The sequence below is a fragment of the Myxine glutinosa genome, chromosome 12, assembly GCF_964187855.1.
Source record: "Myxine glutinosa chromosome 12, kmMyxGlut1.1, whole genome shotgun sequence".
Lineage (NCBI taxonomy): Eukaryota > Metazoa > Chordata > Myxini > Myxiniformes > Myxinidae > Myxine > Myxine glutinosa.
Genome location: NC_136272.1, coordinates 47,409,919 through 47,424,905, shown reverse-complemented (window position 1 = coordinate 47,424,905; position 14,987 = coordinate 47,409,919). Strand labels below are relative to the sequence as shown.

The following is a 14,987-nucleotide window of genomic DNA, read 5'->3' as shown; positions in this document are numbered from 1 at the left end:
CACCACATATGAGGAAGAGAGAGTTGGGATGAGTGGATAGAAGTTGGTCCATGTTGTCAGACAGTGAAATGTAGATGGAGTCATCACTGTTTGGGGGACGGTACAGAACACATTTGAACAAAAGGTGGGAGCGGAGAGGAAGCCGTAGCCAGAGGTACTCTTGGGGGTGAGGAGGAGAGAGGGCAGTGCAAGGAGAGTGAGGAAGAGAGTTTTTGATAAAGATAGCCACCCCACCACCAGGCCGAGGCTCAGGTCTATCATACCGGAGGAGGGAGTAACCAGGAAGAGATATTAAGGAATCAGAGACATCTTGAAGGAGGAAAGTCTCTGTTAAGCAGATCAAGTCTGGATTGTCAGAAGCAACCTGTATGGAGAGATCAGTCAGGTTTGAGCGAAGGCCCCGGATGTTTGAGGTCCATACCGTTAATGAAGAGAGAGGGGGAGCATCGGGTACAGGACAGGGGAGGGGAGGAGTAGGGTAAGATGAAGGATGAGAGGGGCGGTAGGGAGAGCAGTTGATAGTGTGTCAGAGATTGCAGAAGAGTTCCAAGAAAGGGAAGGATGAGGAGGATGAAAGGTTTGATGTGGAAGGGATGAGGCACAGTGAGCGGTTGTTTGAGGGGGGGGCAGAGGAAAGTAGAAGGTTGGGGGGGGGGTGGAGGTATGAGATAGAAGGGAGATGAAGTGGGGAGGAGGCAGCTTTGAGGAGGAGGGGGGAGGAGGGAGAATTGGAGAGGAATGGTATGGGGGGAGATTTGAATGGGAGGGGTTGGGGGGGAGTTTTGAAGGGGAGGAGTGAGGGGGGAGTTTAGGAGGGGAGGGGCAAGGGGGGAGTTTAGGAGGGAAGGGGCAAGGGGGAAGTTTAGAAGTGGAGGGGCAAGGGGGGAGTTTAGGAGTGTAGGGGCAAGGGGGGGATTTGGAGGGGAGGGGCAAGGGGGAGTTTAGGAGGGGAGGGGCCAGGGGGGAGTTCAGGAGTGGAGGGGCAAGGGGGGATTTGGAGGGGAGGGGCAAGGGGGGAGTTTAGGAGGGGAATGGCAAGGGGGGAGTTCAGGAGTAGAGGGGCAAGGGGGGAGTTTAAGAGTGCAGGGGCAAGGGGGGAGTTTAGGAGTGTAGGTGCAAGGGGGGGGGGGGTTTGGATGGGAGGGGCAAGAGGGGAGTTTAGAAAGTGGATGATTAATGAAAGACGAACATTGATAACAAATTGGGTTTGTTGTGATTTTCAAGTTAGCAATCCGATTCAGAACGATGGAGGAGGGATGGAATGAATGTGAATTTAGACCATGTAGTGAGGGAGACGTATAAGATATTGAATTTCTTTTTTTTGAAGTGGAATGAGTTGGAGAGGAAATTGAGAAAAGCCTTTTAAATAGGAAGAAAAACAGCGTGTTGTAAAATACCACTGGGTAAAACACTGAAGGGGAAAGGTTATACATATTTAAATAATATTTAAACAGAACCGTGAACAATCTTATGTGCACAAAAATACCAACGGGGGGAGAGCCGAGAGGGACCACCACGAGTCACGTGAAGGGCAAACGGTGGATGGCAAGGAGATAATGGGGGCGGGGCGAACAGCACACCTGGACAGAAAATACAGGATGAGACAACAGTACACGTGGAGAAAGGAAAAATAAATGTTTTTTTTTTTTTTTTTTGGTTTTTTTTGGGGGGGTGGGGATTTAGAACGTTAGACAGAGTATTATGTTCGGGGTAGAAGGGAAAAAACTAAGAGCCAAGCAAAACACGCTTAAGTTAACAAACACCGACGGGGGTACAACTACAAGGCCGCACACGAGGAGCAGAACACGATTAATTAATTACGAGTTTCAGGAAATTCAAACCAAAACTAACTATAATCAAACAATAACGCATGGACGATAAAATAACGAGTTGAAATTTGACAATCTATCTGGGGAAATGGGGGAGAAACACATGGTCGAAGAACGAACGAACGAATAAGAATGAATAAACGAATGAGAACAGAGAAGGAAATGTGTTTTTCTTTGTTTTTTTGAGTTGAGATTTACAGAAGGAAGTAGGCTATGTGGTGAAAAGACTAGGAAAACAGAGAACGAAAATTATTGGATCACAAATGACGGACCGCTGAGAGAAAAACAAAGCCTCAAGGTTGTACAGTGTACACTGACAAGGCCTCAAGACACGACACGAATTAACACGATTTTCAATACAGGTATGAAAGATTTGCGCCGAAAATCTTCGTCGGGACACAATATACGTACAATACACCATAAAATAAATACAGTTATAACGAAAATTCAAATGGGAACAATTACTTAACTTCGATTTCGATGGAGTGCGTGGAGAGCAACGAATAAATGAACCCTCGCCAGAAAGACCGGAAACGGAAGTCTATCAAATCCCCCTAAATTTGCTGTCTAATCCCCCCAATTTGACTTCTAACCCCCCAATTTGACTTCCCAATCGCTCCCCCATTCTGTTTTCCATTTGTTCCAATTGTTCTCCCATCTTGTCCATACTGTCATTCTTTTTCTGTATTTCCGCCATGAATTGGGCCATGAAGGCTTGCATTTCGACCACCCCCATTTGCGCAGCGGGCGCAAATGTGCGAGGTCGCACCTAGTTAGTCCATGTACAACACGTAGCAAACCATAGGACCTCTCAGTAGTTATTTCATTATTATGTGTTTCAGTTAAGGATCTGTTCCCAATAGTTGAATCTGCATTGCATTAATCAAATAAGATAGGCCCCTTTCAATTTCCCCAATCGTCTCACCCGCGCTTCAAAGTAGCAGTCGGGCGGCGTTCGCTGCTCCTTGCCTTGATTCGGTTGTTCTCATTCGGTCTCAAAGCCGAGGAAGAAGGGGGCGGGACCACAAGAACAAGGTGTGGCACGTCGACGCACCATCAGAGGTGGAGCCAGCGAGCCCTTACCAGCCAACCAGGGCTGACGAAATACCATCACCGGCGTGGCTCTATGAAGCGTGCATTGATCTGGAAGCACGTAATATAAGCGCCAGCGCCAGCCTTTTGAGAGAGTCGACTTGGGTTGGAGACGGCGCTTGGTGGGGTCTGGCTGAGAGAGACGAAGCTGCGCGAAGCTCTCTGACGAGCTGCTTCAAAAAGCCCCTACCGCGTGAACGAATACGTGCAGCTGCCGTCGGGTTTTCGCCTCGAGCCCGGAGCGTGGACTGGAGCCAACCTCGACGCTGCGCACCGGCCCAGACCTTCCTACCCTGTCACCTGCATGGACCCTTCTCCTTCTTCCAGTCATTCCTGCCTGCCATTCCCTGTCGTGTGAGTCTGTTTGTTTGTCCTGGGAATAATATAAGACTGCTTAAGGCTGCGCTGTGTCTTCTTCTTCTTCACTGTATATTACTTTCGTTTCCTCTTCTTCTTTGGTTTTGTACATAGTTAATAAATGTCTGGTATTCATTTACTTTGGTTTCTTCTTTCCCCCGATCGCTTTAGTCCCTTCTTCCCATTGAATACCTGTGGCGCGATTTTGGCCAAACGCTCGGAATCGGGTTAGTCGATTGCTAACGGCTCGAATCGCGGATTGCTAAACCGCTCGGCAAATACCATCTTGTCCGTGGTTCGAGCGGTACTTGTCTCCCTGCTTTGTGGAGGGATTGGTAAAGGTATTCAGGAGAACACCTTGACCAATAACCCTGACCAGTTTCACCCCGCAGAGGAGCGTTACAAGTACCAGGACTAGAGACGGCCAGCTTAACAGGCCAAGGGGATTAACCCCCCTTTGCTAAGGGAAGTGCCATCTCTGAGATCCGTAACAATATATATACATATAATGATATATATAATATATATATATATATATATATATATATATATATAGTTACGGTTTTTAGAACCTTCACTTGTAAATTTTAGTAAATGTTTCCCTTATAAATGTTCCCCTGTAAATATCCCCATCAATTGGTTTGTTAAAGATCGCACCCTAGTTAGTCCATGTACAACACGTAGCGAACCATAGGACCTCTTCGTAGTTATTTCATTATTATGCGTTTCAGTTAAGGATCTGTTCCCAGTAGTTGAATCTGCGTTGCATTAATGAAATAAGAGTAGGCTCCAAAGTTCCCTTCAAAAGCGGTGCGAGTGGTTTTCTATCTTCCCACAAGATGCCATTGCCCATGTGTTTCATCTCGGAGAAGAAGGGGGCGGAGCCGCCAGATCACGGGCGTGGCACGCCGACGCACCACCCGAGGTGGAGTCAGCGAGCCCCTACTGACCAACCTGGGCTGGCGAGGTACCATAGCGGGCGTGGCTCCATGAAGCGCGCATTGATTTGCAACACGCGTAATATAAGCGCCAGCACGAAGCCTTTTGAGCAGAGCGGGAGGAAGGCAGAGAGAGACATGATCCAGAGTTGGAAAAAGAAGGCAAGGGAGAGACGCGTAAGAAGACGGAGCATCCCAATCCCATCGCTGTATGCAACGTTCGCTCGCGGTGAACGATACGCGCTCGCTGCCTGCCAGGGTTTCCCGCCACAACGCGAGTCGACTCCTGGAGCCGGACCTCGACGCCACCATCTGCCCGGGCCTTCTCATCCCTTCTTCCAGCCATTCCTGCCTGCTATTCCCTTGTCGTGTAAGTCTGTTGGTCTGTCCTGTTTGTTGTCTGGGCTATAATATAAGATTGTTTTAAGGTTTGCCCTGTGTCTTCTTCTTCTTCTTCGGTATATTACTTTCGTTCCTCCTCTTCTTTGGTTTTGTACATAATTAATAAATGTCTGTTATTTCTTACCTTTGGTTTCTTCTTTCCCCCGATCGCTTTCGTCCTGTCTCCAATTGAGTACCTGTGAGACGATTTGGCCAACGCTCGGAATCGGGTTAGTCTTTTGTTAATGGCTCGGGCCACGGATTGCTAAACCGCTCAGCAAATACCATCTTGTCCGTGGTTCGAGCCGTACTTGTCTCCCTGTTTTGCGGAGGGATTGGTAAAGGTATTCGGGAGAAAACCTTGACCAATAACCGTGATCAATTCCACCCCGCAAAAGAGCGTTATAAGTACCAGGACCAGAGACGGCCAGCTTAACAGGCCAAGGGGATTAACCCCCCCCCCCTTGCTAAGGAGGGTGCCGTCTCTGAGATCCGTAATAATTGGTGTCAAGGAGTTGGGATTTGAGGCCCGAACCAAATTTTTAAAACAACTAAAAATTTGGTCAAAATTTGGAGCGGCCGAAATTTTTATTAATATCCCAAATTAAAGTCGTGCCATGGATGGTCAAGGCGATCGGATGTCGGTAGGGGAGGTAGAAGAGGGGTTAGAGGCAACCCAGGACCCCAGGGAGGAGGAGAGCAAAGAGGGTGTGGTAGCGGGGGTTCCAGGCGCACAAGATGGCGGCGCCTCGCACGAGGTTGGAGGAGCACAAAATGGCGCCTCGCACGTGGCCGCGGTAGCCGCGCCCGCTGCGCTAATGGGGGTGGGCGACATGCAAGCCCTCATGACGCAATTTATGGCGCAAATACAGGCGTCCCTCGACCTGCAGAGGGACAAAGCGAGGGGTAACGGGGAGCGATTGGGAAACCAAATTGGGGGCCTAGGAAGCAAAATAGAGGGGTTAGACAACACATTTGAGGGGTTAGACAGCAAATTGGAGCGAATAGGTAAATTTGGGGACAGAATGGGTGAGAGCATACAAAGATGTGGGGAGAGCATGGATCGCATGTTGAGCGGGAATGGCACACGGGTACGCGACGAGGTAACGCGAGTCGAGGAACGCGGGTTGAGCAAGGCGGAGCAGGGCGTGGTTAAAATGACGGGCATAGAAATCGCGACCCGGGGTATGGGGAAGCTGGCGACCGCTGAGGTAGAAGAGGAAATTTTAATAAAGCCAGCGGTCATCGAGGTGAATAAAGAAAAAGAAATAGTGGAAATTGGAATTGGAGAGACCGCAGACGTAGAAGAGCACTCGCGGGGTGAAGGAATGGAAATTGCACAAAGTCTGGATTCACATCCTGATGCCGTACTTGCTAATCCTTATAAAGATTTGCAGGTGCGTGTGGAGAGGAGGATCCCAAAGGTGAGTAAGGTGGTATATGGTGCTAAGAGGTTTTGCAGGAGGATGTTTGGCGCAAAAACAATTTTCGCGCACTTGGGATCGAGAAAGCACCCGGGGGTTGGTGGAGGGTCCCTTGTGAGTGGTGTGAGTGGAAATGGCGTGCTTGTGAGGAAAAAGTGTGCGTTGGAGAGTGAGTGTGTGACAGAGTATGGGAGTGATACCGGGTGTGGGAGCGAATGCACGTCGGAGGGTATGTGCGAAACCGAGTGTACGGAGTGCGACATGGAGAGTGAGCTGGTTGTGGCGCGTGTGCGGGAGGGCACACCGGAGCGCGTGAGTGGGTATGTGCAGGAGTGCACACCCGTGGTGAGTGTTACGGAGGACGTAATGGAGGAGAGGTGTGGAACTGAGGTGTGCATGATAATAGAGTGTGCGAGGAGAATGGGTGCGCAAGAATGTGCGCGAGAGTGTGTGGTGAGCGTTATGAGTAGACCGGAGTATGGAGCGAAAGAGAACACACGAGCGAGTACAGTGGGAGAATGCGTGGGATGTACGAGAGGCGCTGAGACACCTGGATGTGTGAGTATAAAAGGGGTCGCGTATGCGTCTGAGCATGCGAGTAAAGGCGTATTTCTGAGCACAACGTTGACCGGGTTAGCATCTATCCCGACGTTTAGCCGACGCGAGCTCCCGGTCCGTGCCGGGCGGTGTGGGCTGCGGGAGCCGGCGGGGATCGGTGCCGCATCCCTCCTGTTCGGAGCGTCGTGCACGATCCGGGCCGGACCCCGCCCCGCACGGTCGAGTCCGGGCTTTGCCGGCAAGGCGACCGGCCCGGTTCGAGGGAAGGTAGGAGGGATCGGAACGGCGCCCCCTTGTGGTGGCGGCGTTCCACCCGGGCAAGGTTGGCCCACCGCGCATGGGAGCGAAAGGCCCCGCGCCGGGATGGTGCTTTGAACCTTGGCCCAACCAAACCTCCTCCCCTGAACCGAATGCCGGACGGACCCAACCTGCAGGCGACCAAACCACCCGCATGCATTGCGCGGCTGCAAATGTTCCATGCAAAAAGGAACGCGTTGTGTGAGCATGCGAGTAGGGCATCGACGTTGACCGGGGCAGCGTTCAGACCGACGTTTAGCTGACGCGAGCCCTCGGTCCGTGCCGGGCTTTGTGTATTGCGGGAACTGGCGGGGATCAGTGTCGCGTCGCTCCTGTTCGGAGCGTCGTGCACGATTCGCGTCGGGCCCCGCCCCGCACGGTCGATTCCGCGCTTTGCCGGGCAAGGCCACCGGCCCGGTTCGAGGGGAGGTAGGAGGGGTCAGAACGGCGCCCCCTTGTGGTGGCGGCATTCCACCCGGGCAAGGCAAGGCCATCGCACATGGGAGCGAAAAGCCCTGCGTAGGGATGGTGCTTTGAACCTTGGCCCGACAGAACCTCCTCCCCTGAACCGAATGCCGGACGGACTCAACCTGCAGGAGACCAAACCACTCGTATTCATTGCTCGGCTTTGCGAAGCCGAGCTTTAATGATGTAACGACGTACCGAGAGGCTCTGAGTGAAGTGGACTGATGGCGATAGTGATAGTGTGATTGGGAATTGATGGCAAATGGCAATATGATGTAGTGATGGATGGTAGTTTTACCATTCACATTACTCATTGTGGGGGCAAAGGAGCTATCGTTTTATGGGGTATGGCTGTGAAACCTAGCCTGGGAGGGTTAGGATAAAATGATAGGGATCTAGAAAGATGACCATAGGTAACGTTAGATTTAAGTAGCGACATCATACCTGTAGAGGGGACGTAGAATAGCTTAGTTGGATTATAACGACGTGGGAGCGCTTAGTATAAGGGAAGACGGGGAGCGTGAGTTTCAGAAGGGAGTAGTTAGATCAGATGATGCAGTGTGGAGAAGTGAAAGTGTATTGAGCAGAGTATGGTGAAAGGTGTGATTGTGCATTGTATTGAGTGAATGGTCCTGGAGGGAAGGAGGGTGCAAGTGCCACCAGGTGTGCAGGTGACACCATGTGTGTGGGCACAGGTGTGCAGGTGAAGCACAGGTGTATGGAGAATGGATAGATGGAATGGTTGTATGGAATAGATGGAATGGAATATGGAATGGATGGTGTGGAGTGAGTAGTGTGGAATATGTGGAGTGGTTGGTGCGAAAGGAGTGGATGGGGAAGATGGACCCCTTCACGGGTACCCAGGGAGGGTCGTTTAAAAGTAGGTAGAGGGAGTAGGTAAATTGTGGTTGGATATTGGCATCTGTGGTGCGGGTAGTTGCACGGAAGTGTTGTGTTGGGTGCATTAGTGGAGTCAATTGGCTGGGCATGTGGCCTGTTAGTGAGTGTGATTGGTTGAGCACTCCGCCACTGTTAGTCTGTCGGCCAGGTGAGGCCGCATGTAGGCTCTGGGAGCCAGTAGAGTTGTTCAATGGGGCCCGAGGATCCGGAGGACGGACCCGGGTAGCCCGACGCCAGAGAGGGCGGTAGGGGGTGAGAGCGCCAGAGGGCCTTCCCCAGGTAGGTTAGGTTAAGGAGCAGGTAAGCTCGGGAGACAACTGCAGTGGCGGAGGTGTGCAGGCGAGCGGACCTGCTGGGAGCGCCATGCGACCCAGCCCGGAAATTGTGCGAGGGCACAGGGAGTAGAATCGGGGGAGTGAGACCCCAAATTGATGAGCACCACAGTTTGGTCAATGGAATTCGGTTCTTAGAACCACATAGTGTAAGATGGCCAATGGATTGGCAGGGAAAGACCCCGGGTAGTGTAAAAAGTGTTAATGTCATTTAAGGATAGTTAGGATTGGAATCTCTTCGCACCATCTACATCCACTCACCAAAGTGACAAGACTCCACACCATGTGATTTTTGCAATGTTTGGTATGTAAGACGCATCATGACGTGGGTGACATTGTGCTGATGTTCCATCTCTTCCTCCTTAGGAGGGATTGGTGATAAATTGATTGATGGCAAATTTTGTTAGAGGGATTGTTGATGAATTTGGAATTAGGGGAGATATGGGGAAGACAAGACGTAGCGACAAATTTGTAAATTGTGCAAATACGGGGTAAGGGCAAGGGTAGATTAGGTGACGGGGGGGGACGTACAGTAGGGAGGAGCTTTCTCCGCTAGCTCTCCTGCGCACCTCACCTCTGCATTACCTTGTGTTGATGTGTACTCTTGCGCCCTTGCACCCCGCTAACCCTGCTTTGTCTCCTTCCCCACCTATGGACCGTGCTCTCTGGGCACTGAGGGGAAAGCGTGCAGGCACCGCAGTTGTGTGCCCGCACCTCCGCTGCCTGCCTGCCTGGACCGGTACACCACTTATGGACCACACGTTTGTGGCCATGCCCACTTATGGACCACACGTTTGTGGCCGAGCACCACATCACGGATCACACGGCTATGGCATGGCCACTGCTGGGGAATCTTGCTTGCGGACCACGGTGAGGTGGCCCCTATGCCATACAGGTGGACCACCCTTAGTTGGCCCCTGCTGGCCATAATTAAAGGAATGGACGCGTTTTGTGCCTTCTTTTTATTACCAAATAGCCGCAAGCAAAGAAGTCGTCTAGAACCAGCAGACCAGCAGAGAGAAGAAGACGTCGGACCCCATGATTATTGTTTATTGTGGAAATGTGCACTGGATGGTGCTTTGTGTTTTATATTGGGTGCTTTATGGTGGTGCTTTTGGTGCTCTGAGATTGCACTGCAATATCAATTGTGCGTCTCGGAGCGCCCGTGGGTATGGTGTACCAGTGCAGTGCAGTGCATGACCTTTCCTCTTTCCAAAAACTCTGCTTTTGTTTCCCAAAAGAACAGGTCCTGGGTTTAGTTTTGTAAATACCAAATAGTGTCTTTGTAAATAGTGTAGTCCGTCCGTCCATGTGTAGTTTTGAAGACAATTCCGTGATTCGGTTATCCTGTGGGCGTGAATCTGTTAGATAGAATGCAACGCAGCAGACTGAGTTGTTTTAAAACGGTCGCACTCAGGGTAAGGTTAATAGTAGAGGGTTACTACACCTGAGTGTCACATTAAGTTAAAGTTTTTGTTGGCACGGGACGTGCCTGGAGGAGAGACGGGTGCTGTGTTACGGTTTTTAGAACCTTCACTTTGTAAAATAATAATTCTTGTAAGTATCCCCCTTTGTAAAGGTTGCACCCTAGTTAGGCCATGTACAACACGTAGGACACCATAGATTTTTCTTTAGTTATTTCATTAGTATGTGTTTCAGTTAAGGATCTGTTTCCAGTAGTTGAATCTGCGTTGTATTAATCAAATAACCTAGGCCCCTTCAATTATCCCCAATCATCTCTCTCTCTCCAAAGTGCCAGTAGCCGTATTGCAGCGTTCGCTGCCTTTTTGGTTTGTTTGCTGGCCCCAAGCCGCCATTATGTACGCGGTCAAGTGTGAGAAGAAGGGAGGAGCGGCCAGGAACGTAGGCGTGGCCCCATCAACGCGTCAGGAGGGGAGGTACGAATGAACCTTCGTGGCCAATCCGGGCCGAGGCATGTTCACCGGTAGGCGGAGCGAAGCAGACGCGGCTTAATACGCGAAGCTTGCAATAAAAGCGGGAGCGCAAGCCCTTTCACAGCAGAAAGACCGAGGGAGATGAACGAGATCGGCAGAGGCGAGAGAACAGTGCAGAAGCGGCGAACTTAAGAACATTGCGCAGAGGATCGTTTGGGACGATCGTTGTCAATACGAACTGCCATGGTTTTGAGAGCGTTTGGTATGCTATACGTGCATTCATCCCCGCTCCTCGCGTTTGTAGGGTCCGGTCGCGCGCCAACCACGTCAAGCTGCCAGCCGTCCTTCACCCGCGGACACGGAGCCTGGACCATCCCCTCGCCTGGAACCATCCGCCTGGACCTTCCTCCCCTACGAGCTACCTTTCGTGTGAGTCTGTTTGTATTGTCATGGGCGTGTTATATAAGTGTCTAAGGTTGCCCTAATGCCCTATGTCCTTTTATTTCCTCTCCTTGTATATTCCCTTCTTTCGTTTCCTCTTTCAGATAGTAATAAACCATATTTGTTCTTCCTTTACCCTTCGTATTCTTTGCTTCCTCTCGTCCAATCGTCTTAGTCTTTTCCCCATTGAGTACCTGTGGCACGATTTGGCCAACCGCTATAATCGGGTTTAGTCCCTTTGTTAACGGCTCGAGCTGCGGGTTGCTAAACCGCTCGGCAATCTTCCATCTTGTCCGCGGCTCGGGGCGGTGCTCATTTCCTCGCTTACCGGAGGGCGCTGGTAATTAGGTAATAGGAACAATTGGCCTACCACCCTATTCAGCGCTGACCGGAAGTGACGTCATAGCTCCAGGACCGGAGACGGCCAGCTTAATAGACGAGGGGATTAACCCCCCCTCGGTAAGGGGAGTGCCGTACTCCGAGATCCGTAACAATATATATATATATATATATATATATATATATATATATATATATATATATATATATATACATACTGTATCTTACCATGGAGTCATATATATATATATATATATATATATATATATATATATATATATATGTATATATATATATATATATATATATATATATACTGTGTGTGTGTGTATATATATATATATATATATATATATATATATATATATATATATATATATATATATATATATATATATATATATATATATATACTGTATATATATATATATATATATATATATATATATATATATATATATATATATACTGTATATATATATATATATATATATATATATATATATATATATATATATATATATATATATATATATATATATATATATACAGTATATGTATAATATGTATGTATCGGCAGTATATGTATGTATAGGCAGTATATGTATATATGTATGTATATGTTGGGTCGTGGACATGATTGAAATCATCAAGTTTGGATATATGAGAGAAGTAAGCACTCAGACTGGGAATTGAACCCAGTTAATAGGCTTACTTGACTAGTACAGTGTGCACACAGAGTATAGATATGGTGTATATGTATATGATGTAATTTGCAAAGGCAAATGAAAGGAAGTCACAAGAAGTTCGAATGCACAGATAGTGTATTTTACAGAAGCAGCGAGTAAAGCGAGCACGTCGACGTTTTTGAAAACGACGTCATAACAAAGCTCTCCTTCCTCGGCGGATTTTAAGCCATTTTACCGTTTTACAGGATGAGTGATAAAACAAATGAAATCAACAGTCCTTTTCATCTGCAAACGCAAGTTCTGTGTACACATGGTCGAACCCCCCTGCAATGTCACTGACCATGGCGCGACCCCCCAATCCCCAGAAATATAAACAGCATTACAAATCAGATTAAAATGATAATCTAAAAAGTCACCATTTCTCCATTTCTCAATTTTGGGACGGGGTCGGGAGGGATAATAGGTAGGAATTCTTATATATTGTACAAGTTCCGCCGGAGCGAGAAGTCCGTTTTTTGAGCAGAGGGCATCGATAAGAAGGGTGCACATGAGAGTTTGCTTGTGATGACACGAGGGGTGTTTGGGGGGTTCAGAAATATCTTTACAATCCAATATCATGGGGCGAAGAGGAAGAGGAGAATATGGAAGAAAAGAAGAGAGGGATGGGAGAAGTGGGAAGTGCAGAAAGCGAGAGGAAAGGAATCTTTTTTTAAAAATGAGTTTTTTTTACGAGTCATGTTCCTTCTTGACCGCTGGTTCTCCTGCCAAGATGGTGGCAATCTCGCCCTGCATGAAGGCCCAGGGTACGTTTGACCCCACGAGGGGGCACTTCTCTCCGCTGGGGCAGTACACCTCTCCGCTGACTCCCTGCTTCTTGATGCTTTCGCGCGAGCACGGGAAGCAGAACTTGTGCGCAGGCACGGACGGGCACTGCACGAAGTGCGTATCCTCGAGCCTCTGATGGCAGTTGGTGCAGCACAGGGGACCGGTACTGGCGGCCGGAGACCCGGGCACGTTTCCGGCGGCCCTGTGCGCTCCTTCCATGAGGCCGGCTCCCGTTTGCGCCAAGCGTTTCTGGGTAGTCGGCGAGCCGGGGCTGCCACCGTTACCGCCCTCCTTGGGCGACTCTAAGCCTCCGCCGCAACCACCACCGACTCCGCCGTCCGCCGCGGACACGAGCGAGGGCCCGTTGGACGAGGCCGACTCGGGCGGGGTGTTACTGCCGCCGCCGCGTGTACAATGAGGTGACGTGGTCACGGGCGGTTGTGCGACGCCAGGTGAGAAAGCTGCCGTGGCCGCGAGACTCAGCTTGAGAGCCTCGGCGGTGTTGGGAGCCTGGAGCCAGGGCTGCTGCCTGCCCATGTTGTCCTCGCCGCCATCGATTTTGGCCCCAGGGGGCGCACTCCCGTCCTGCTCCGGTTCAGGCGACGTTTTCCGTTTACGGACGCCCCGACTACCTGTGGAACAAGCGACACGGTTTGCTCAGGCGACATGAAGTTGGTGCGATATTTTGAGCACCCACCGGGAACCCTGGGGGAGGGGGGGGCACGCACGCACCGGGGGCTCCGGCGCCTTACCTTGCTTGGCTGCGTTTTCGAACGGGAAGACGCGACCCGAGCAACGCGTGATCCTTGGCCTTGCGACCTTCGTAGCAACCTCCGTTCAGCGAGATGAGGGTTTCTCGGACGGTCTTGGGTTTGCTGGTGCATCCCCAGTCTTCGGGCCGCACGCCCCGCGACCCCTCGGCCAGCTCGGCCATGGCCTTGTCGTGCTCGTTACGTTTGTCCTGACAAGCCACCAGCGACGCCTGGCTCATGGCGGTCACGCCGGGGTTCGCCCGGGCGACGCTCAGCATGGCGGGCATGGCGGCGAGTCCAGCGGCTCCGGGTCCGTTCACGAGTCCGTGGGCGACCAGGTTCGGGGGCACCGAGCCCGGGGCCGGGATGCGCCGCGAGTTGGGACTCTGGCGGTTGAGCTCGGGCGGCTCGTCCTGCGCTTTGCCGTAACCGTTGACGCCCGGTAGTCCGTTGGGGAGGCGACCCACGGTCGTGTACTCGAGGAGGCGCGATGCGCTCGGCGGCGACGCTCGCGAGCGTGTACCGGTCCAGGTTGGCGCCGCGAGCGGAGCACTCCACGTGGTTCACGGCCTCCTTGGACATCTTGGGCACCGGTGGTCCGGGCGACCGACATTCCTGGAAGCCGTGCGCCCTTTTGAGAGCGCGGGTGTTCTCGATCACGAACTCGATGCGATCGGCTCCTTCGTAGTTCACGCATCCCCGGCACACGGGTTCGCTGAAGTCCCAGATCATGGCCCACGGCATGCGCGGCAGGTCGCACAAAAAAGCAGGACTGCCGCCGCGCTGCCGTGGACGATGACATCTTGTCGGCGACTTTCGTCCTCCGAGGTGTTTTGATTCCTTCAACGCTTTTCCCAATTCCTCTTCTTCCTCTTCCTTATTCCGTCCTGGCCTCTGTTTTTCCCCCTTCTCCTCGTCTTTCCCCACCCCTACCCCCACTCCGTCCGTGTTTTTTCCCGCGTTACAGCCGAGACAGCGACGCAGCTCCAAGCCGCTCCTGCCGACAGCGCCTCTCGGATCATAAACAGGGCGCGTGTTGTGTAAGCGGAGGCGGTGACATCATGAGCCCCCGAGGTGCCTCCCCGTCCTCGCGCTGCGGACCCTTTTTTTATTATTATTTTCTCAATGCCGGAGATCCCACGCGACCCGGCAGCCGCGTCACCCCCGCGCAGGCGCGTCGTGCTTATTTCTGACTGTACACGAAGCTCGGCTTCGGGCGGGAGGGCGGGGGGAGGCTCTAGTATGGGACAATAAGGGCGTGGCTTTATGTGGGAGCGGGCAGGTGGTGGGTTTCGTGGGCGGAGACACGGGGGAAGGGGCGGGGCCGACGGCACGGTTAGCACGTCGGCAAATATTCCGCACGGTGCACGTCCGGCGGCTCTGACGCTTCAAACACCAAACTACCCTGGCCGGAGCCGTCGGGGAGCCGTCCGTGCTTCGGTGCCTCAAATTGAGAGCACGTGAATGGTCGAA

General features: G+C 51.4%; 1 protein-coding gene across 1 annotated transcript; it reads right to left on the bottom strand.

Annotated features, from left to right (window-relative positions):
- Positions 1-12,054: 12,054 nt before the first annotated feature.
- Positions 12,055-14,733, bottom strand: LOC137437839 (interferon regulatory factor 2-binding protein 2-B). Its single transcript, XM_068132508.2, is given in 5 exon segments — positions 12,055-13,394; positions 13,515-13,551; positions 13,553-13,999; positions 14,001-14,279; positions 14,281-14,733. Coding segments are annotated over 5 exon segments (1,530 nt in total). The 5' UTR covers positions 14,317-14,733; the 3' UTR covers positions 12,055-12,663.
- Positions 14,734-14,987: the final 254 nt, after the last annotated feature.